Genomic DNA, 22,629 nt, shown 5'->3' with positions numbered 1-22,629 from the left:
TGACAGTGTCCAAACCGTGGCAGTGTTGAGTCCACACACTTTTGAGATACCATTGTAGCTTCCTCATATGCAGTTTGGCATTGGGAAGTACTAGAATGCAAGATGCCATGAACCCCAAGGCTTGAAGGACTGTCCTTGCAGTCAGCCTGGACATTACTGATAACTGCTGGAAGTAGAGATGAAGAGTTCTTTGTTTGTCCGGGGTCAGAAATGCCATCTGAGAAGCTGTATTCAGTCTGACACCCAGAAAGCACATGTCCGGAGAGGGCACTAGACTGGACTTTATTTCGCTCACAGAATACCCTAGGCACCTTAAAACTGCCATTACATACTGGAGATGTTGTAGTAACTTGTCTTTGTTTTGAGCAAGAATCAGGCAATCGTCCAGATAAGGATAAATTTGTATTCCTCTCTGTCTGAAGAAAGCAATTACAGGAGCCAGAACTTTTGTGAATACTCTGGGCGTAGTAGATAAACCAAAGGGCAATGCAGAGAACTGATAATGAGAAGTACCAGCCCAAAACCTCAGGAATCTCCTGCAGCTGGACCTGATAGAGATGTGAAGATAGGCCTCTTTGAGATCCAGGGTTACCATCCAGTGATCTTTGCCTAGCATAGGCAGAAGTTGTTGTAATGTTAACATCTTGAACTTTGGAATGTCTAGGTAGGTATTGAGAATAGACAAATCCAGAATTGGCCTCCAAGTGTTTTCTTTCTTTGGCACTAGGAACAGACGGGAATAAAAACCTAGGCCTACTTCTGACGGAGGGACCACCTGAATTGCCCCCATCTGCAAAAGTAACGAGATTTGCTCCTGAGCCTCCATCCTTTGTTGAGGAGGCACATCCGGCATGCCTTTGAAAGGAGGAAAAGTGTGAAAATAAAACTTGTAACCGTGATTTATTATGTCCAACACCCATTTGTCCTGGGTGACCAAACGCCAGTTTTGTTTGAAAAGTCCCAACTTCCCTCCTAGAGGAGCTGCCAGTAAAGAAGGGTCTGGCAGCGGAAGACACAGGTCATTGGGTCTGTTTACGAAAGGGCTGACCCCTGCCCTCACCAGAAGACTGTGCAGGAGAACTCCAAGTCCTAGGTCTAAAAGAACCCTGAGCGTGAGCTCTGCCTCTACCACGTCTAGACTTGCCCTTAGACTGATAATCCGAAGAAGGATAAGACCATCCTTTAACAGGCCAATTCCTACTAAACTTAGGAGGATGCACCTGCATAAAATTCTTGACCGTCTGCATAGACTTAGCCTTATCTTCCATCTTTTTCAAAACTGATTCCACAGGAGGACCAAAAAGTACTTCAGATTGAAGAGGAGCATCCAAAATCCGAGCCTTAACATGCTCTGACAAATTTTGATCCTTAAGCCAGGCATGTCTACGAATAACTGAACCTGTAGCAGCCACCCTGGATGTAGCCTGAAGAGCATCGAAACCACACTGTAAAGAATGCTTGCCAACTTGATCTGATGCATGAACCAACTCCTGGAGCTCCTTACACTCTATACCCTCAGATAAAGCATCCACCTTAGATTTCAATTGACCTAACAAAAAGTTCTGATACTTCAGCATATGAAATTGGCAATTCAAAGCCCTCATAGCTAACGTAGAGAAGGTGTACACCTTTTTCCCCCACCTATCTAAAGCTCTAGAATCTTTATCCAAAGGAACTGGATTCTTAGCCACAGAAGCCCTAATACCCTTAGGACCTTGAATAATAGTTTCTGGATCAGCTCTAGGACTCTTGTACAAATACTTATGTGCTTCTGGAACTCTGTAATATCTGTCCGGCTTAACAGGGGCAGGAGGCAAAGAATCAGGATTAAGGGAAGATTCAGAAAAAACATCCTGAACAACTTCTAAGACAGGAGGAATAGCCAAGGGCCTATGTTGTGGCAGAAACAAAAATTCCCTAAGCCTTTTCCGAAAATCTGAAAAATCCTGACCTTCCCACTTAAAATGTTCCCTCATGGAATGTAAAGTCTCAGAAAAAGAAAAATCCTCTGGAGGAGAAGCAGAAGGACAGGAGTCCTCTGCATCCGAATCTGAATAAGAAGGGAATTCCTGAATTTCTTCAGCCGAGGAATCAGAGTAGTCTGAGGAATGATCCATTCCCTCTAAATCTGCCTCCACCCTAGGCCTCTTCTCTGGGGGGGGGCATAGAACCCCTGATCAAAGTAATCAAGTCCTCCGCCATTTTCAACATATGCTTTTTAGGAACAGGGGCTGGAGAGCTAGAACTATGACCAGGGCCAACCAGACAAGGTTTGGCCTTAGCATGGCCTTTAGCTACTGAAGTAGAAGGCCTAATAACCTTCTGTAAGGATGGAACTATAGACACCTGAGAAGCACCTTCAGCCGGGCCTAACTCCTGAGAGGCCAACTCCTGTAAAAGTAAAGGTTCCCCCTGGGATTCAGCCGGACCCTCGGCAGGATCCACAGATTCAACCGGAGGCTCAGTAGAACCGGCGTCCGCAACGGACGACTCGTCCGGTTTAGACTTCAAAGATCTGTCTTTACGCTTTTTAGCGGTAGCGGGCGTCGGGGGATCCGACGGCATGTTATAGTTACACCTTTTACCGAAAACAAGCCTGGCACAGTCTAATCTCCGTTTAATGGTGCGCTTATTAAATCTAGCACAAAAGTGACACCCGACTACGTCGTGCTCAGGCCCCAAGCAAGGAATACAGAAAGAATGATAATCCCTATGAGGTATCTGTTTCCCACAAGAAATGCAATTATTAACTTTTTCTGACATCCGGATAACTGAGGCAAGAAAAGATAAAGATTTAGCCCAACTTGGTCTTCGGTCTGAAACTCGATAAATGAAAATTTCAGAACGCCGAACGGCACTTGCAAACGCTGCTTCTGCTTCGGACCACGCGGCAAGAAAGACTGAGGATATGGCGTCGGTCATGCGCTTAAGTACTACTACGTACTGACGTCAGCTCTAGGCGACAATGACCGACGCCAGCCCAGCTCTTTGGTATTCGGGCCGACCGAGGACAGCGGACTACCCACAGGTTATGACTGCAGCAATGTGAGACGAAGAACATCATATCTGTTTTACTGACAGAATGTTACTTATCTAGATAAGTCTGTGGCCAAGATTGTATCAATATTTTTGCATTATTTATACATTAATTAGCAAACATCATCAAGCTATTCATTGCAAATGTGTGTTATATTAGGTTATTGTTTTCATGTCTATTAATTTCAGCTTCCTTTAAGCAGAACATAACAGAAAACTATCCATAGTGATCAAGCTCATATTTGTAAAAATATGTACGGAAATAAACATTTTTCACTTTTATTTTATACATTTTTAACTGGGTAGGCCCACTGGACACAAGCAGGAGCAACCCAGGAGCACTGTCTGTCTGTCTGTCTGGTTAAACAACATGCTCAGAATCATGCAGCAGGAGAATGAAGATGGGAGGAACCAAACCCTGAACCTTGACTAGAGGAAGGAATTAATTAACAGTTCAGAGCCTTAAATCATCTGGGATAACTGCCAGACATACCACCCCATCCAAGCTTATAGCAAGGTGCACCATGTTCAAGTGTCTAACTGTGATTTCTACATCCATTCTCTAACTACCTGTGATATGTTTACTGACAGCTCTCAGGCGTAGCTGCAATTAGGTCATAAAAACTCAGATTAAAGTATGGGTATGGAAAACTACAACTGAAGACCTAAATCTTATTAGCATCCACAGAATACAGTGTAATCTTGTACAAGTAAGTCATTTACCTTCCTTGGATTCTGTGATTACCCCTGAAGATGGGATTACTCTGGTCATAGTGGGGCCACTCAGTAAATTTAAGGTAACTAACCATATCCCCTCACATGTACTTTTTCCTGATCCCCTGCAGCATCTTTATTTTCTCTACTAGCTGCCTACTACACATACAAGTAAAGAACATGAATGCCGAGAGTAAACCAAAATCCAGAAGAGACAGGACTGTTATTCAGTGTACTCACTGTAACCATTAAGTATAGATAACAATTATTAAGAAACCTATTTAATGTTACAACTAAATATATTTTTTTCACTGTGTATGCAGACATATAAAAGACAAGTAAACTTTCTTATCACCACAAACTACTCAGTTTAAAATATTACCTTGGTCTCTTTACAAGGAACAAAGGAAAACCTTTGCAAAATTCCAGTTATGGCTGCCTTTAGAGATACCTGGGCAAAGCGAAATCCAATACAGTTACGTGGACCAGCACCGAATGGCAAGTAGGCAAATGGATTTATGGATTTCTTGTTTTCTTCACCGAATCTGTAAAACAGAACCAAATGACAGTACTGAAATGTTCTGATTTAGAAGCCACATTGCCCAGTTAAAGACAAGTCTCGTCATTCTGATTCTCATTAAACTTTGTCTATGACTGAACAGTGTGACATGTACGAATATATCAGCTGTCAAAAGAAGCACAAAAACATTGTTCAATTTATTCTATACCTTGGTTGCAGCTATTTTGTACACAATAGTTACTTCTTTCATATTTTTGCCAGTCTTCACAATCCTTATGATGCACTGAATTATACCATCAATCCAGGCTTTCTAAAAGTGTTAAGGTTTTTACCTCCCAGACACAAGGTACAGGGTTTGATTCTCACCTTTAAGGGGAAACTGGCAGGCTTAAAATGGCCCACAAGGGCCGCTTGCCTAGTATTAACCTATGAACAAGTAATACTTTCTTATGTCAATTTTACACCATACAACACTAGCCAGCCATATTGGTTTACCTAAGAGCTACTGTAGCACAATTTTTGGTTTACTCTTTATTGAAAACTAAATATCGAAAACAGTGTGCCTTCCCCCACCAAAAAAAAAAATTCCAAAAAGTCTTTTTTTACAGGGGGGCACCCCATGTGGGAGTCTCTGCTCTCAAACTCTCCTAAATTATATATATCAAGTCCACAGTTACAAAACAATGGTGAAAAAGGCAAAACCCCTACAAATAAGCTTGCCACCTTGCACAGTACAACACACTGTGGTGAAACCCACTGCAACATTAAATTTTAGAGGTAAAACTATTCAAGCACCAATGGAGTGATCACCTGTAACTATGTCAGCCATATACCTCTACTTTCTTCCAGTCTTCCTGCCTTCCACCACAACTACTTATAACTTTGCAACTCTGTGTGCATAGGTCTTGTCCATGCTATCCTGCGTTTTAGCCAACAAGTGGGCATCCAAAACTGTGAGCCTTTTGAAGTAACTCAGATACTTTGTTTCCGAAAACATCTTGTTAACGCTTCTCTGGTTATCTGCATTCAGTCCTAAGTGTCTGTCATGGTATAATTTCAAAAACTGGGCACAATAACCTAGACACAGTCTTTTCAGTGGTTTAAAGATGGACAAGTGACCTCTGTAACCATAATGTTCTCGCTTTTAGGACTTCTCACCAAGAAACATTCCAGTACTCCTAGCAACCACCCTCTCACGCTAACTCAGATGGTTTACATGGTGTGGTGATGAATCTTACTTCTTTCTGCTCTTTCTAGTTTCTCTACCCCCCATGCATACATCAACATGTAGGAATTCTTGTTATTCATTCCACCTTTTTTGTTTTATTTATTTGTTAACCAAATAAACTAGCTTAGCATAACTGGCTCATATCAGGAGTGTGACCCAGGAACACTGTCTACTTAAGCGATTTTCACAAAGTTACACATTAGGCAAATGGGCATTGAATGAATCAAGCCCAGGACTACAGTACTTTTCTCTCTCTCTCTGTCTTTAGCATCTCTTAAAAATATTATTTATTAGAGCAATAGATAAACAGACTTAGATTTCATAATGACAATCCAAGGTCATCAATTACTTTAAGGAGCATATACCCATCTCTACCTCAAATCTAACTATGCAGTTTGCTTTTCAAATTACTATTCTACACTTTCATATATGTAAATGTATTTTTTACAGAACCTCAGTGGGGTGTTGTCACACAAACTCTCCTATTTTTTACTGCTAACAGAAATTTTAAAAAGGATATTACTAGACTTTCTATTTGCCACACATACATTGTGTGTTAGGAACACTTCATATAATACAGGATTAGCCATGGCATAAAAATTCCCTCTTAAATGATCTATGATAGGCTTAAAAATAAAGCAAGCAATTTCAGTCAGCTTTCTTAATTTAATGCCTTTACCGCTGGTATTCTTTTATTGCATCATAGATGGATCACATGTTATGCTAAAGAACTGTAAAAGGCTATGCCATTCTTGACTGCAAGGCACAGAATTGTTATTTAGAGTGGGTAGGGGTCGTACTAATGTTAGCCCTTTGCAGGAATGAGGGGCAGATAAGTGCTGACACCCACTGCACAATCCCCCCAGATGTACTGGGATCAAGTATAAGGGCAGGGGAAAAAAGTAATAAAAACACTCCCTGGCATCGGTATGATACTAGTCAAGGATCCTCAGTCTCCTCACTGCTCCCAGACTTGGGCCAGGTACAGCCTCAGGAGGATAAGGTGGATCCTGTAGACCTTCAGACTTGGGCAAGATACAGCCTCAGGAGGATAAGATAGATCCTGTAGACCTCCCAGACTTGGGCCAGGTACAGCCTCAGGAGGATAAGATGGAGCTGTAGACTTCCCAGACTTGGGTCAGGTATAGCCTCAGGAGGATAAGGTGGATCATGTAGACCTCCCAGACTTGGGCCAGGTACAGCCTGAGTAGGATAAGGCGGATCCTGTAAACCTCCCAGACTTGGGCCAGGTATAGCCTCAGGAGGATAAGGTGGATCATGTAGACCTCCCAGACTTAGGCCAGGTACAGCCTGAGTAGGATAAGGTGGATCCTGTAGACCTCCCAGACTTGGGCCAGGTATAGCCTCAGGAGGATACGATGGATCCTGTAGACTTCCCAGACTTGGGCCAGGTATAGCCTCAGGAGGACAAGGTGAATCCTGTTGACCTGGCCTACGAAGACAAGAACTGGTGTTATATATTGTTCTGCAGTGGACAGTCAGAAAATGGGTTATTTTTTTACCTAGTTTAAACGAATCAGCTAATATCAAATGTCTCTTAAAATTAAAATCGATTGGATAAGATAGTAATTGTTTTTTACGCGATTGGTCTAATTTTGTGAGCTAGTTTTGTAACAGTTATTTATTTGATCAATCTGGTTGCATAACATTTGTTTTTAAAAGGTCTTTATTAATAAAAATAAAGAGCTAAACTAACTGTATTTGACTTTGGAGTGCCTTTGACTCCATTATTTTTGTGTGTTTTGTTTTTATTGCTTACCAAGCCATGAATTATCATCAGTCATAATCCTTACAAACACTCACAATCACCCACCAAGGCTTGCTGACACTGTATGTGGGATTTTAATATACAGAGACGGCAAAATATTTCAGGTAATACTCACTACAGCTCTGTAAAAGGCTGCCATCAAAAACCCATGATGCAAATTGATCAGTTCACTGAGTAACTTTTAGACAATTAAAGGAGAAGCTGTCATTTTACACTCCATTAAAAACATTTTTCTCTGAGGAAAAAAGCTAGAAGGCATACATGTCACGGAAATGAGCCAGAACCAAGGAAGATGAACAGCAATATAAAGATAACCAGGACACTGACTTTGTTTTAAAAAAATGAAATTCAGTTTTCATGAAATGAAATCTAAGAATGATACTTTTGATTTTTAAATGTAGTTTCCAGTCTGTCGCCTCACAGTTAGACTTTGCCCGTTCGATTCTCAGTTAGAGCGTCTTCTGTGCAGCGACATGCGTGAATGGGCATTCCTTCGTTGAAGGTTGTGCGTTAGGCCCGGCAAGCCAGTACGTAAAAATCTACTGCCAATCATTAGCGGACCGGAGTTCCGCTGTGGCGACCCCTAACCGGGAAAATCCGAAAGACACAAACAAACATGCTGATTTCTTTCCAATCTTTCCCTTTATCAATATATTTTGAAAATTAAAGCGGATTATGGCTACAGAACACTCTATAATGCAAGCTGGCAATTATGAGCAGAAATATATCTTGTGGCGAATTAGGTCTCTTGCCTAAAAAGTCAAATTCTATGAAAATCACATATCTTTTCACTTCTCAGATGGTCTATATTAAGGATTTGCTGTTTTTTTTTTTTTTTAAAGAAAAAATGGAAAATCATTGTTCCCTGAAGGAACTTAATAAGCTCTGGATAACTATTAAGCATCATAATGTTTTCAGTGGGGATGTCTTCTCAGTAGAGTATGCATGTCTTGTGTCTGTATGAGTTTCTTGCTCTGATGCTGTGGTTTCTTCCCATACTCCAAATATATGTTGTAGGTGAATTGTCAATTCTTTGTATTGGCTGCCAGTGTGAGGGAGTCGATGCATTTGCAATGTGTCAGCACCTTATTTAAGATTAATTCATCTCTCTTTCATCAAAGAGTGTCATGTTAGGCTCCAGCTCCCCAGTGACCCTGAAATGGATTAAATGGGTAACCAGGACATGAATGAATGTGTTCATACAAAAATGATATAAAGTAAAGAACCACAGTCAAAAGCTTTCTCACCTCTCTGGCCTGAATTCCTCAGGCTCAGGCCAGTGCTTGGGATCATGGTGCAGGGCATAGATTGGTATCAGAACCACAGTATCCTTGGGGATAACTATTCCTTTGATTTCAACTGTCTTTTTGCAAACTCTATCCATCCGACCAAAGGGTGGGTACATTCTTAAGGATTCATTTATCACCATGTCAAGGTACTTCATTTTCATCAAAATATCATATGTCACGGGTGCCTATAAGGAGATAATTGAAAAATACCTTAGTATACAAGATCTCTCTTGATTTTTTCATTCCTGGAAAATATTACGCATCTTTCATATGGTGAAATGGGAATAATAAAAAAGTGTTTTCCTTAAAATGAACATCTGATCGTTAAAAATAAATAAATAAACATTAATCAACTGTCAAAATAAATTGTGTTATATTGTACTGTAAAATATAATATCAAATATTATGCTCATACATAGTTCTGTAACTGTTTACACAAAAATATATATTTTTTTGCAGAAACTTTAAAAAAAGTACTTTACAGCACACATAGCTGTGTATGACAGTTATTTAGAAATATTATAAAGTAGGTGTTAATAATTAAGTAGTAAGCCAAGGCAAACATTTTGGAATACTAAACAATGTATTGTCCATTCCGGAAAGTAGCAGCAAAACAGTATAATCATAAATTATTTATTCTCAGTCATTACCCTATTTCCATGTTTCAGAATTAGTTAGGTATTGGCATCTGACTACAGAATAAGCACTTATGAGCTTTGTTGAAGCAATAAGGAATAGCATTATTTTCATGATACAGTTGTAATTCACCACTGGGGGTATGAGGCACTAAGGCAATAACTGACTGCATTCACCTCATCTAGTTATACATTTGAATAATCCATCAGTAAGGTGCCTGCCTCACAAGGCCAGGGCCTAGTGTTCAGTCCCAGTCAATGTCTGTGGAGTTTTACATGGACATCTGTATCTGTTAAGGTTTTTTTCTGGGTACTCCAGCTTCTCTTATTTTTGCCACCAAAACATGCTAGTTCACCAGCTACACTAAATTATAGAAATATGTTTATTAATCTACTTTTGCCCCTGCCCTTGTGGCCTGGGTTGTGGCTAAGAAGGGTATGAGATGAATATGTTCACTTATCTAAAAGAAACATGAATAAATGTGACAACAGCTTAATTTCTCTTCTTTGGTGCTCCACACAAATGTACTGCACACATAATGGTATACATTCTACATATAAAATATAATTGAATTTGAATACATTGATTGCTGAGGTGGCCACGGTGGTGCAATGGTTAGCATTGCCGCCTCACAGCAAGAGGTTCTCCGGTTTGATCCTCGGCTGGGGTGCCTTCTGTGCGGAGTCTGCATGTCCTCCCTGTGGTCGCGTGGGTTTCCTCCGGGTGCTCCGGTTTCCTCCCATATCCCAAAGATATGCTGCAGGTGGATTGGACACTCTAAATTGGTCCTACGTGTGAGTGCGTGTGTGTGTGTGTGCCTTCTGTGGAAGGTTGGGCGCTGGGCTGGCAACTCGACACTGTAAAACTCCACTGCCAATCATGAGCGGACAGGTGATCCGCTGTGGTGACCCCTAACTGGGAAAAGCCAAAAGAAGAAGAAGAATGCTGAGTATTGTACATTACAACCTTTAAGCACAAATTCCATTATTCAGTGCTTGAAAGAAATATTTCATCCTGTTTCGGATCCTTAACTAGAACTGAGTTAAAATTACAATATAAGCCACAGATTAAATGAACTTATGTATTACCCTAATAAGCGGACTGGTCCACTCCACCCCCTTTTTAGTCATCACTCAGACCATAAAGAGAAATGTGTGTATATATAAAATATGTTTGTGCACGTATAGATTCACACATGTACACAAATGCATTTAAATAGTTCTATTAGCTACACACACACACACACACACACACACACACGCACACACACAGACATATATGAAGAAAGAAACACATTTTCTTTTCCAATGCACTACCCATAACCAGACCACATTCAGCTCAAATTTATCTGAATAGTAGTACTGTTATAGGAAGGGTTTTTTTAAGTTAGGATGCACATTAGGGTTAGTGGATGAGTTAAGGTTAGGATTAGAAAGTATTACTAAGATGGGTAGAGGGCTTCAAACCTTAACAAGCATCTTAACTTAAAAGACCCTTTCCCATAACAGTACAACTACACAAAACATCTCAGACACTCACAGCATGGAAATACCCCCCCCCCACACACACACACACATACACAATCTATTCCCTCACTTAACCTTTACTTTAACCCTAAGCCAGACACACACACACACACACACACACACACACTACTTTTCATCTCACTTACCCGTTTTCGACACAGCAAACAACCAGACATTTGAAATAACAACCCTGCACTTTAAGCTGTTGAGACACCAAACACATAGCACTCAATAGACATGTTTTGGATACTAGACTTATCAAGAGTTACATATACTTTTAATAGTTTATTTTTAGTTACCTTAGACTGTTGGAATCAGTTCAGTTTTGTTGGTAATGTTTTTTATTTTCTTGTTTTGTTCTTTCACTTTTAATCTTTTAATTGTTATTAGGGGTATACTTAGGCAGTGTTTTTTTTTTTTTTTTTTTTTTTTGGGGGGGGGGATTGCTGTGTCTGTATTTTGAGTATCCAGTAGGTGGAAGTTCCTTTTTCTTTTATATTTAATGACTGGGAAGTGGTGTATGTGTTTACTTTTAGACACACACACTGCATTTGTTTCTTTCCTTTTTTTTTTTTTGTTTGCTGACTAGGAATCCAAAAGAGTAAAGCCTATTTTGAGTTTTGAGTGAAAGACCAGGGAATAAACTCCATAAATAGTTACAAATAAATGTATTACAAGTGGTAAAAATAAGCATGATAAAGTCAGATGACAACAGCTTATTTATAGAGAACACATACTGCACATACAGTGGAGCAATACATTACATCATCCATCAGAAATACTGCTAGCCTCTTATAGCACACTATACTGGGAGTTAAGCAAGATGATCCCTGAAACCCATTTGTCCCAAACTATAACAAAGGATTCTGCATCATAATAATTATCCCAGTGCCACTGCCAGCAGTAAGCCATAACAAGGGCTGTTACTGCTCGTGGTGGTCATCTCTGATTCAGACACAGGACCACTGCAATCACCACAGTGAGTCATCTCCTCATCTGAGCTATATGCTAATGAGGAATTCTGGGGAGTGATCTAGAGAGTGACCTATGCTAATTAACCATATGGTCTCCCCCAAAAATTGCCTACAGTGAGGCATTTGCTCAGCTGAGTGACTCAGAGAATTGCTCGTCTAAGTTAACCTGGCCAACATTTGCATTCATCCATTACTTTCAAAGGGTAAGACTGTGTTAATGGGTAAATTCTGGTGAGTTTAATGGACAGGTAGTGGTGGGATTGTGGGAGTGTGTGTGGTCACAGTAAGGTGTTAGGGGGACAGGTTAGGTAGGTGTGTTTGTATGGATGTGAGCACATGTCCATGAGTGCGAAGGGGGGGGGGGAGGGCTGTGTGTATATGTATGACTATGAATGTGTGCGCCACTGTTTGTGTGAGGAGGACTGTCACACCTCTAAATTTCCACAATGCACAAATACTGCAGTACTGGGGAGGCATTTGACACCAGACAAACTTACCCTATGGTCACCTATAAAAGTTAATAGAACACTTTTGCAGCATGAAATATGTATGGTGGTTGGAACACTAGACTGCAAGAATACACTTAATCCATAGTTACTTAAAACTAGTTTATAGAATGGTTTGCAATATGAAAAAAGTACAGTTTTGTACCTACCATAAATGTAGATGTCCGATAGGTATGCATCTGCAGTCCTTACATATGGGTTGTCCTGCCTCAGGCAGCCCTCCGGTCGGCCGGATTCCAAAGTCTGGGTCCGGCGTCGGCTGATGTCGCCCTTTCCCCGACGTCAGAGCGCCTGGGGTATAAAAGAGTCAGCCGACGCCATCTTCCTCAGTTTTTCTTGCCCCAGATGCCAGGTGCCCTCTAAGGAAGGCTAAATTTGTAGAAATGCAAAATATTCCAAACATGCACAGTAATATAAAACAAATACACCATAATAGATAACCCCAGCTAGCTATAAGAGGGATAAGTACCCTAGAAATACCACAGAGGGGAAGCACGGAGGAAAACCTGACTGCAGATGCATACCTATCGGACATCTACATTTATGGTAGGTACAAAACTGTACTATGTCCTTCAAGGATGCATCTGCAGTCCTTACATATGGGTAGAATACCATAGCCAAGCTGGGGGTAGTAGGATCTAAGAAAAAGATGGTGTAGCTAAAATGCCCTGCAGGACTGCCGTAGCAAAGCCTGCTCTGGATCTGGAATATAAGGGCAAATTGTAATGCTTGGAAAATGTATGCACGGAGCTCCATGTAGCAGCTTCTAAAATGTCCTTGGTAGCCACCCCTCTTAAAAAGGCTGTGGAGGTGGCTGTGGCTCTAGTGGAATGAGGCCTGATGTTAGCTGGCACAGTTTTTCCATAAGAGTAGCAGAATCGAATGCAATTTCCTATCCATTTTGAAATTGTCTGTTTGGAAATTGCTTTGCCTTGAATGCCTGCAGCATACGCTACCAACAGCTGGTCAGTTTTTCTGAAAGTCTTAGTTCTGTCCAAGTAGTAGCGTAACTGCCTGTGAATGTCCAGGGTATGCAGAAGTTTTTATCCCTTGTTTTGCGGATCTGGAAAGAAGGTAGGCAGGTGAATAGCTTGGTTCAATGAGACCCTGGATACCACCTTTGGCATGAATGAAGGATTGGTTCTCACGGAGACTCTGTCCTGATGAAAAATAAGAAATGGTTGCACTGCCATGAGTGCCTGCAATTCAGATACTCTTCTTGCTGAGGTTATGGCCAGAAGGAAGGCAGTCTTCCAAGACAGGAACTGTAACTCTGAAGATGCTGCTGGTTCAAAGGGAGGTAGAGTCAACTTTTCCAACATGAAGTTAAGTTCCCATGTAGGCACTGGTGGTTTTCTTGGAGGATTGATGTTTTTAATTCCTCTTAGAAACTGCCTTCGGAGAGGATGAGAGAAGACAGGTGGATCAATGTTGTATTCTGCTGAAATTGCTGAAGCATGAATTTTTATGGAAGAGTAAGAAAGGCCATTGTGGAGCATTTCTGCCAAGTATTCCAGGATATGTGCCATGCTCATCACTGTGACATCTAGGCCCTTTGCGGTGCTCCAAGTGTGGAATCTTTTCCATTTTGCTGAATATGCCTTTCTCGTGGAAGGTCTGCGAGCTTCCATGATGATATCCTTCACTCTCTTGGATAGCTTTTCCTGGTGAGGAGTCAAGGTATTCTCCAGGCTGTCAGCTGCAGGGTTTTCAGGCTGGAGTGCAGAGTTTTGTAATTGTGCTGTGTCAGAAGGAGTGACCATTGTGGTAGAGGCCACGGTTTTATGTGTGACAGGCATCGTAACAGTGGGTACCAGTGCTGCCTTGGCCAGTCCGGGGCTATTAGAATCACTTTTGGCTGCTCTGTCCTGATTTTCAGTAAGACCCTGGTCATTAGTGGAAGAGGTGGAAATGCATACACTGTTAGAGTTTTCCAGCTGAAAGAGAGGGCGTCCACTTTCCATGCTTGTGGGCGGTATGTCCTTGAACAGAATTTCTTCAGCTGATGATTGTGGTGGGAGGCAAAAAGATCTATGTCCGGCCTCCCCCAAGATTGTGTTATCTGAAGGAAGATGTCTGGGTGTAGCATCCATTCATGTGGATCCATGGTATTTCTGCTTAGGCTGTCCGCCAGTATATTGTCTTTTCCTGGCACAAACTGGGATTGCAGCTCTATATTGAGTTTTAGGGAAAGTTCCCAAAGATTCATTGCTAGTCTGCAAAGAGGGTAGGAATGGGTACCTCCTTGCTTGTTTATGTACCACATAACTGTGGTATTGTCTGTCCTTATTAGCAGGTGGCCTTGATGTAGAAAGTGCTTGAAGGCCTCGATTGCATGCATCACTGCCATCATTTCCTTTTGGTTTATGTGCATGCGCAATTCTTTCTGAGACCATAGTCCTTGGATGCATCTGTCCTCCATGTGTGCTCCCCATCCATGGTCTGAAGCGTCCGAGGTAATGGTTTGACTGGTTACTGGTTTGCTGAAAGGCAGACCCCTGTTTGACTGGCTTGCTTGGGCCCACCACAGGAATTCCTTTTGAAGGCATGGAATGAGTGGTATCAAAGTTTCTAGGCTGTGATTGTGCTGAGACCATAAACTCCTTAGGTACCATTGTAGTTTTCTCATATGCAGCCTTGCTTGTGGAATCAGAAGAATGCACGATGCCATGTAACCCAGGGCCTGCAGGATTTTCCTTGCAGTCATCTGAGTTTGTTTTGTCAGATTTTTGAAGTAATCCGGTAGTTGTCTTTGTTTTTCTTCTGTAAGAAAAGCCATTTGGGTGGTTGTGTCTAGTTCCGCACCCAGAAAAGTTATTCTTTGGGATGGCACAAGTCTTGACTTGTGAATGTTGACTGTGTATCCCAAGGCCTGCAGAAGGCGGATGGCATAATTCAAATGTTTTTCCAAAGCTTGTTGGCTGTCCGCTTGTATAAGGCAGTCGTCCAGATACGGGTATATTTGAATCCCCTGAAGTCTGCAGTGTGCAATTACTGATGCCAGGCATTTCGTGAATACTCTGGGCGCAGTAGATAAGCCAAAGGGCAATGCTGAGAATTGATAATGCTCTGAACCTGCAGGAAATCTGAGGTGTCTTCTGCAACTTTGTCTGATAGGGCCATGCAGGTATGCCTCCTTGAGGTCTAGAGTTACCAGCCAAGACCCCTTGCCCAGCATGGGAAGGAGTTGCTGTAGGGTCAGTATTTTGAATTTTGGCACAATGAGATAAGTATTGAGTGCGGACAAATCGAGAATAGGCCTCCATTGTTTTTCTTTTCTTGGGGCAAGGAATAGTCTGGAATAAAATCCTTGGCCTTGTTCTGCGAGAGGAACCTTTTCTATAGCTTTCATTTGCAATAGGTTGGCAATTTGTTTTAAAGCCTCTGCCCTCTGATTTGGTAGCAGGTTTGGCATTCCTTTTCTTTTTGGTAATGTATGGAAATGGAACCTGTATCCTTTGTCTATTATTTGCAGTGTCCATTTGTCCCTTGTAATACTGTGCCAATTTCTTGAGAATAAAGACAATTTTCCGCCCAAAGGTGCTTCTAATTGAGCCCTGGTTGGCGGGTTCAAGGTGAAGTCATTGAGTCTGTCCTTGTGCAGCAGTTGTTGGTCCTGCACTACCTCTCTGGTTAGGAGGCTGCCATTGACGTCCTCTGTAGGAGCCTCTAGCTTGCCCTCTACCTCTGGCACACCTGTTCTTGCCTCTTTGATATCTCTCTTCTGGAAAGGACCAATTCTTAGAAGGCCAATTTCTGCTGAATCTTAGTGGTTGTACCTGGAGGAAATCTTTGACTGTTTGTACAGATTTAGCCTTTTCCTCAAATTTCTTTAAGACCTCCTGAGCAGTGAAGCCAAATAACTTTTGCTTTTCCAGTGGAGCATCCAGAAGCTTAGCCTTAACATGATCTGGCAGAGATTGTTCCTTCAGCCAAGCATGTCTACGTATGACTGCACCTGTCATTGCTGACCTACATGAAGCTTCCAATGCATCATAACCACACTGCAAGCAATGGTTGCTACCTGTTGTGAATTATGTACCAGATCCTGAAGTGACTTATGGTGTAGGGGTTCAGGAGAAGACAGTTTTTTCTGCAATTCATCCAACAAATACTCTTGGTACTGTATCATATGAAATTGACAATTTAAAGCCCTCACAGACAGAGTGGAAGAAGTATACACTTTTTTACCCCATCTCTCTAAAGCCCTGGACTCCCTTTCAGAGGGGAGTGGATTTTTAGTAGTGGTAGCTGCAACCCCTTTAGGACCCTGGGAAATAGTTTCTGGGTCAGCAGAGTGGGCCTTGTAAAGGAAATGATGCGAGTCCGGGACCCTGTAGTACCTATCGGGTTTAACAGGAGCCGGAGGAAGGGTGTCAGGGGTAGTGCTAGACTCAGAATACACATAATCAATGACACTTAAAACAGGAGGAATAGCCAAAGGTCTATGCTGAGGTAAATGAAGAAAAGTCCTTAATCTCTTCCTGGAATCGGAGAATTCCTGGCCCTGCCATTGGAAATGCTCTCTCATGGAGTGAAGGGTCTCCCCAAAGGACAGCTCTTCAGGAGGGGAGGCAGAGGGAATGGATTCCTCTGCATCAGAATCCTCGTAGGCCGTGAAGGCCTCCTCCTGGTAATCTGATAGAGCAGAGCCATCAGAGGCCTCATCAGAGGACTGAGGGTCAGTGGACTCAGCCCTGGGCCTTTTGTCTAGAGGGGGTTGAGAGCCCCTGTCCGGATGAGGCTGGGATCCCCTGATTAAGAAAATGAGATCCTCAGCCAAACTTAGTGTCTGTGAACCTGTAGTGGATCCCTGAGAAACAGTCTTGGGAGGCAGAGTTTTTTGTTGCTTAGCAGCTTTAGCCCTAGTGAATGCTTTAATGGACATGGATTCTGGGGGCCTGGCTGCTCCACGTGCTGGGGTAGTCTTTTCTAAGGGAATGGTGTCGGTAGTTTCCTGAACACCGGTTTCCAAGGGTAAAACCATAACCGACTCAGAAGAAGCCTCCGGGGCCGAGGCTGTCGGTTCTACCATTTCCAAGGTCGGAAGTACCAAGGAGTCGGTTTCAGCCGAGACCGAGACACTCGCGGTAGGCCTAGGCGTGGTTTCAGCCGAAACCACGGTCCGCGTGTGTCGGTCCTTGTCCTTCCGTTTTTTGGTTAAATGAGAAGTCAGAGTCTCCGACAGCATTTTATAAGAGAAACTAGCCCCAAAAAATTCCTCTGCAAACTCCGACCGACGCCTAAGAGTGCGTCGATTAAAGGAGGCACAGGCAGTACAGGCCGAGACGTCGTGGTCTGGGCCTAGGCAAGGGAGGCAGTAGGAATGGAAATCCTTGTGAGGTATTTGTTTCCCACAAGTCAAGCAATTATTAACTTTAAGCATTTGATCTGACATCGGCTGAGGCAAGAAAGAGTCCCCGACGGGGTACTTAGCTTTTTGAAGTCTTCGGTAGCTGAATTTACAGGATCTGGCCGACCGGCACTTGCGAACTGCTTCTGCTTCGGGCACCATGCGGCAAGAAAGACTGGGGAAGATGGCGTCGGCTGACTCTTTTATACCCCAGGCGCTCTGACGTCGGGGAAAGGGCGACATCAGCCGACGCTGGACCCAGACTTTGGAATCCGGCCGACCGAAGGGCTGCCTGAGGCAGGACAACCCATATTGTAAGGACTGCAGATGCATCCTTGAAGGACATCATATTGGTGGAAGGAACATGAGATATCAGGGATACTGTTTAAGTATTACTATAATCAATTACACAATTAAAAAAAGAAAACACTTTGAACCCTGTACCCTTGGCACAGACATCAGTGTTTTAGTCCTCTGAACTAACGCAAGACACCACAGACATTCTTTCACTTACCTTAAATCATTAAAAAACTTGGAAGGGGAAAACGTTTTGAACCCTGAACCCTTGGTACAGTGATCAGCAAGTTATCAAGGCAGAGTTTCAGTCCTCTACACCATGAAGACAAACTAGGAATTGCTCTTGCATCTTAATGTGCCTCCTGAACAATAAGTACCACCAAAGTCTAATATCTATCATTGTTAGCTCACTGTAACAGTCCACAACATATGATTCAGGGGGCAGGTATAAGAAGCAAAGTCAGGGACACTGTGTAACATCAGGGGCAGTGTGTAAAATCAGGGATGAGGGTGCATCCATGTTGGGGGCTGACATACCTCTAATGGCCATGCCAAAGACTTCCAGGATGAACACCAGACAACACCAGGGAGACCTTTTAGTTACAACTCTGATTGAAATAAAAAGTTAATAGAGCTACAAGAGTGTCATCACTATGCACTTTCTGAATGCTAAGTAGACTAAAAATCTAATGTCTGGCATTACTGACTGACTGCAATTATCCATGATTCAAGAGGGACAAGGGAACAATAAACTAAGGGACATGTAAGAGGTGGGTATGTGTGTTTGTGTTTGTGTGTGTGTGTGTGTGTGTGTGTGTGTGTGTGTGTGTGTGTGTGTGTGTGTGTGTGTGTGTGTGTGTTTATATGTGTCTGTGCTTAAATGTGTGCATATATGTGTTTGAGAATGACTGAGTTTGTTGCCTGTGCCAACATGATGCATGGACTTCCAGATGTGATTACTCCAGAAAAGTGCTGATTATTACTAGCAGGAACATCATACAATTCAGAGACATGCAAATAAACTGGTAATACAGAGGATTATGAGCAGATCACCAATCATAACTGGCTTATTATGTCTTTAAGACATGGATGCCAAGAAATTCACTCTCGAGGTAAATCTTAGCATCCGTGTCAAAAAACACAAGAAAGGTTTAAGACTGGAGACCCGATCATAATTCTTTGTAGTTCATGGAGCAATGTCAACTCCATATGGTACTAGTTACAGAATAAAAAAAAAAATCATCAAGTGTTTTGCTGCCTTTCAAGTCCATAAAGCACTTAGCAAGCATTTTCAGAAAGACAGTGGAAGACATTCTGTTATGTTACAAAAACATCAGAGACACATTACTGGCACAGACATTAGACAGAAACAGATTTATTTTTTATTCTGCTGTTGTCATTTGCTGGCCAGTACTGGCAGGTTTAACTGTATAGAGCAATCCCCAATACTGAAGCAGAGGGTGCTTAACATTTGTTAAGATCAGGTTTTGCTCTCTAGAAGCTTTTAACTGATTTTTTCTGCATATTGGAACGTAATCACAGAGCTCCGTGCATTATAAGGTCTTTCCACATTGTGGCTAAACTGTTTCTAAATCACATTTTCCATGATCACGGAAACAGCATCTTTTGGTCACAGCTCTTAGCACCCATGTTGGATTCTTTCTAAATACCAGGACATTTTCCAGCACCTGTAATACTGCTGAAAAATTGAAATGTAATTGCATAGCACGGTTTCTGAACTTTTCTAAGAAAAGTCTAGTTCTTTCCCCAAACTATAATAAAAGACTTTGTTACTAGAATCTGAGCTATAAGCTAATATGGGTTTTTCTTATGTAACACCATCTAATAACTCACATTGTCAGGAAATGCCTCGTCAATCTCCATCTGAAGCATTCTCTGGATATCAGGATGTGTTGCCAGGTTGTAAGCCAGAAATGCAAGCGATGTACTGGAGGTCCCATAACCACCTTCGAGTAAAACAGCAGCCTGAGCAACAATTTCTTCATCTGTAAGATCTAAAAAGAAAGTGCAAGTGGAAAAAGAATGGGAAGAAAAATGAAACACTGACAGTGACGATGAGATATGCACATTGTCACTTACAGTTCCAAAAGCAATATCCTCACTTTTTCTTATCTGGATAGTTAGCAGCACAGCAGGCAGCACTATCACCTCATAGCAAGAGGTTCCCCAGGTCAATTTTCAGCTGGGTTGCTTTCTGTGTGGAGTCTACATGCCTTCCCTTTGTTTGTGTGGGTTTCCTCGTGGTGCTTTAGTTTCCTCCCACATGCCAAAAGACATGCAGTAGGTGGATTACGCACTCTAAATTGGCCATAGGTGTGAGTGTGCATGCAAGTGTGTGATGTGGAAAAACTGCATCAGCAGGGCAAGCCACCTGCTGGTGGCTCTAGTTGATTATCACTGCTGAAGTGACACCCCAACCCCATGTGCAAAAATGGGAAAAGGGGTTGTGGGTGGATGGATTCACTAACATTATTCAACAGTGGCGAAAACTAATTTTGTGCAGTTTACAAGTTAAATTAATTAAATATGAATCAAATTAAACATTTACGTGAACTGGGGTCATTTTTCACTCCTACTTGACTTTTGTCTGACTTTTAACAAGCCACTTCACTACACCATTGTTCCTAAGCTTACAGAGAAAAACTTACGGAGTTTTCCAGAAAATGTTTCAGATAGCTACCTACTAATCAGAAGTGTTGAACTACAAAATAATCTGGATTTTTTTTTTTTGAAAAATGTGTAATAAAAGTGGACAAGGAAGTCAACTCAGCAGTAGCTACACAAATATAAGTTGGTTATAGAGGTCTTCCTTATCTTGTGGCCTTTCATGTCTATACATACATAGTCTGCATTTTGTAATACCCATATATTATGATAAACCCAGATTAAGAAATAGAATCAGTTAGATAATCTTTGGGATTAAGTAACAATTATATAGACTTTGCATGAAGCCTACACAATTGAAGCATGTTAGAGCGATAAGCAGCAGTACTTAGTGAATATGCATGCTGCTCAGTGTGCTCACACATTTCCAAGCACTGTTTCATGGGCAGGAGCAATGTTGGCAGCCACGAAACAATGACTGGAATCATGAGGACACAATGTAAACAAAACTCCTTGTGTGTAGGCAAACGTATTATGCACATGCAGACAGCTTACATGAAGTGAGAACAAGTGAATTATAAAAATTTATAAGCAGATGACATGAAATCGGGAGAATGTACGCATAACACAATGTTAACAGTGCACAGATTTGTATGAGAGGAGGGTAAACCGAAATAATGTACTTGGTTAATGCATTCATATACGATGATTTTGCAAAGAATTATATGTAACAAAAAAAAGTCCACTGATGTTAACAATAAATAATCCTGTTTCCAATTGTTTACCCATGTTCATAAATAAAAATGGACATGGTAACAACAGATGTGAGAGGGACACAATGCAACATTGTAAGAATGGGAACTAAGTGTGATATTAATGTTCATAACATGGTGAGTTGACATAACAGGAAGGAAAGTGGATATATCAGGAGCTATTCACATACAGTGCAGTTACTGAATATGATCTGTATATACACGTACTGTACATGTGATAATTTATTGTACTGGTGTTCTACTGCTGTATCCTCCTCTTCATCCTGTATAAACAAGGTGATAGTCGTACAACTGCTGTGTCATGCACAGCAGAAAGGGACATGTGTTACCATTTGTTGTCATTGGACAACCATAGATGGGGGAATATATTATCTTGACACATTTATTAGATAAGCATGGGTTTTATATTAATGTAGATCATAAACAGCAATATAATAGCACTCCAAATACACACACACGACAAATGACTACACAGACATGTTGACATTGCAGTAGTTCAAGGTCTCTGTTTACAAGTGAAGCACATCTACACCATGATTATACTGGGCATGCTCACAAGACATTACAACAAACACTGCCAAAACACCATGTAATCAACACAAACTCACAAGAAAATTACCCAAGACCAGCCCATCACACTTTATGATGATCTGGCATCATGCCATACCAGAATACATTTTTACATCTTATAAAGCTGTACACTAAAAAGAAAGCAATTAGAGTAATATGTAAATGTGTGGAGGAAGACATGGCTATACAATGCATTCTTATTTGGAAATTAAGTCATGCTTGTGAAAAATCAGTGACATATTCAACATATGCATCTTGGCCAGACTCAAACAAATGCAAGAAGTAGTATCACAAGGATGCGTATCAACTTATGACACCATAGGCATACTGTGTACATCATGACCAACACACTTGAAGCGCTTTACTTTATAACATGATAATTAGTGGTATACAAACTGAATTATGAATGGAGATGTAATTCACTAATGCCCGTACTGTCTGTGACAGGACTGCATTTACATGTAAAAAGCAGCACTTGTGTTTGTAATTACATGACAGAAGCATGCAGTTCCATGACCTGAGTAATACATGATGGACTATTTAACAAACAAACTTCACAAGACATACTGTTATAAAATATAAGAATTATGAAAAAAAATATCATGCACATAATACCTATGCATGAGCATTCTACATTAAATATCATCATTGCCCTGTTTAACCTAATTCAAATGCATTATATTGGGCTTCTATAGCAAGCATAAGATAAATTTGTTACAATAAACATAGTTATGCTACTTGTGTGCATTTACTGTGACATTCCTAATCAAAATATTGTGACAAACGACATTCT

The 22,629-nt window shown here is 41.4% G+C and overlaps 1 protein-coding gene across 1 annotated transcript in view; it reads right to left on the bottom strand.

Annotated features, from left to right (window-relative positions):
- LOC122816456 (cytochrome P450 3A2-like) overlaps positions 1-22,629 on the bottom strand; it is a 525,311-nt gene that overhangs the window by 31,214 nt on the left and 471,468 nt on the right. The window contains exons 10-12 of the mRNA XM_044089264.1: positions 19,723-19,883; positions 8,535-8,761; positions 4,133-4,295 (exon numbers count right to left, since the gene is read on the bottom strand). Coding sequence (XP_043945199.1) covers positions 4,133-4,295; positions 8,535-8,761; positions 19,723-19,883 — 551 coding nt within the window. The remainder of the gene's footprint in view (positions 1-4,132; positions 4,296-8,534; positions 8,762-19,722; positions 19,884-22,629) is intronic.

The sequence above is a fragment of the Protopterus annectens genome, chromosome 12.part0, assembly GCF_019279795.1.
Source record: "Protopterus annectens isolate FY-2018-M chromosome 12.part0, PAN1.0, whole genome shotgun sequence".
In the NCBI taxonomy this organism is placed as follows: Eukaryota; Metazoa; Chordata; order Ceratodontiformes; family Protopteridae; genus Protopterus; species Protopterus annectens.
This window is presented reverse-complemented; position numbering and strand designations above follow the sequence as displayed.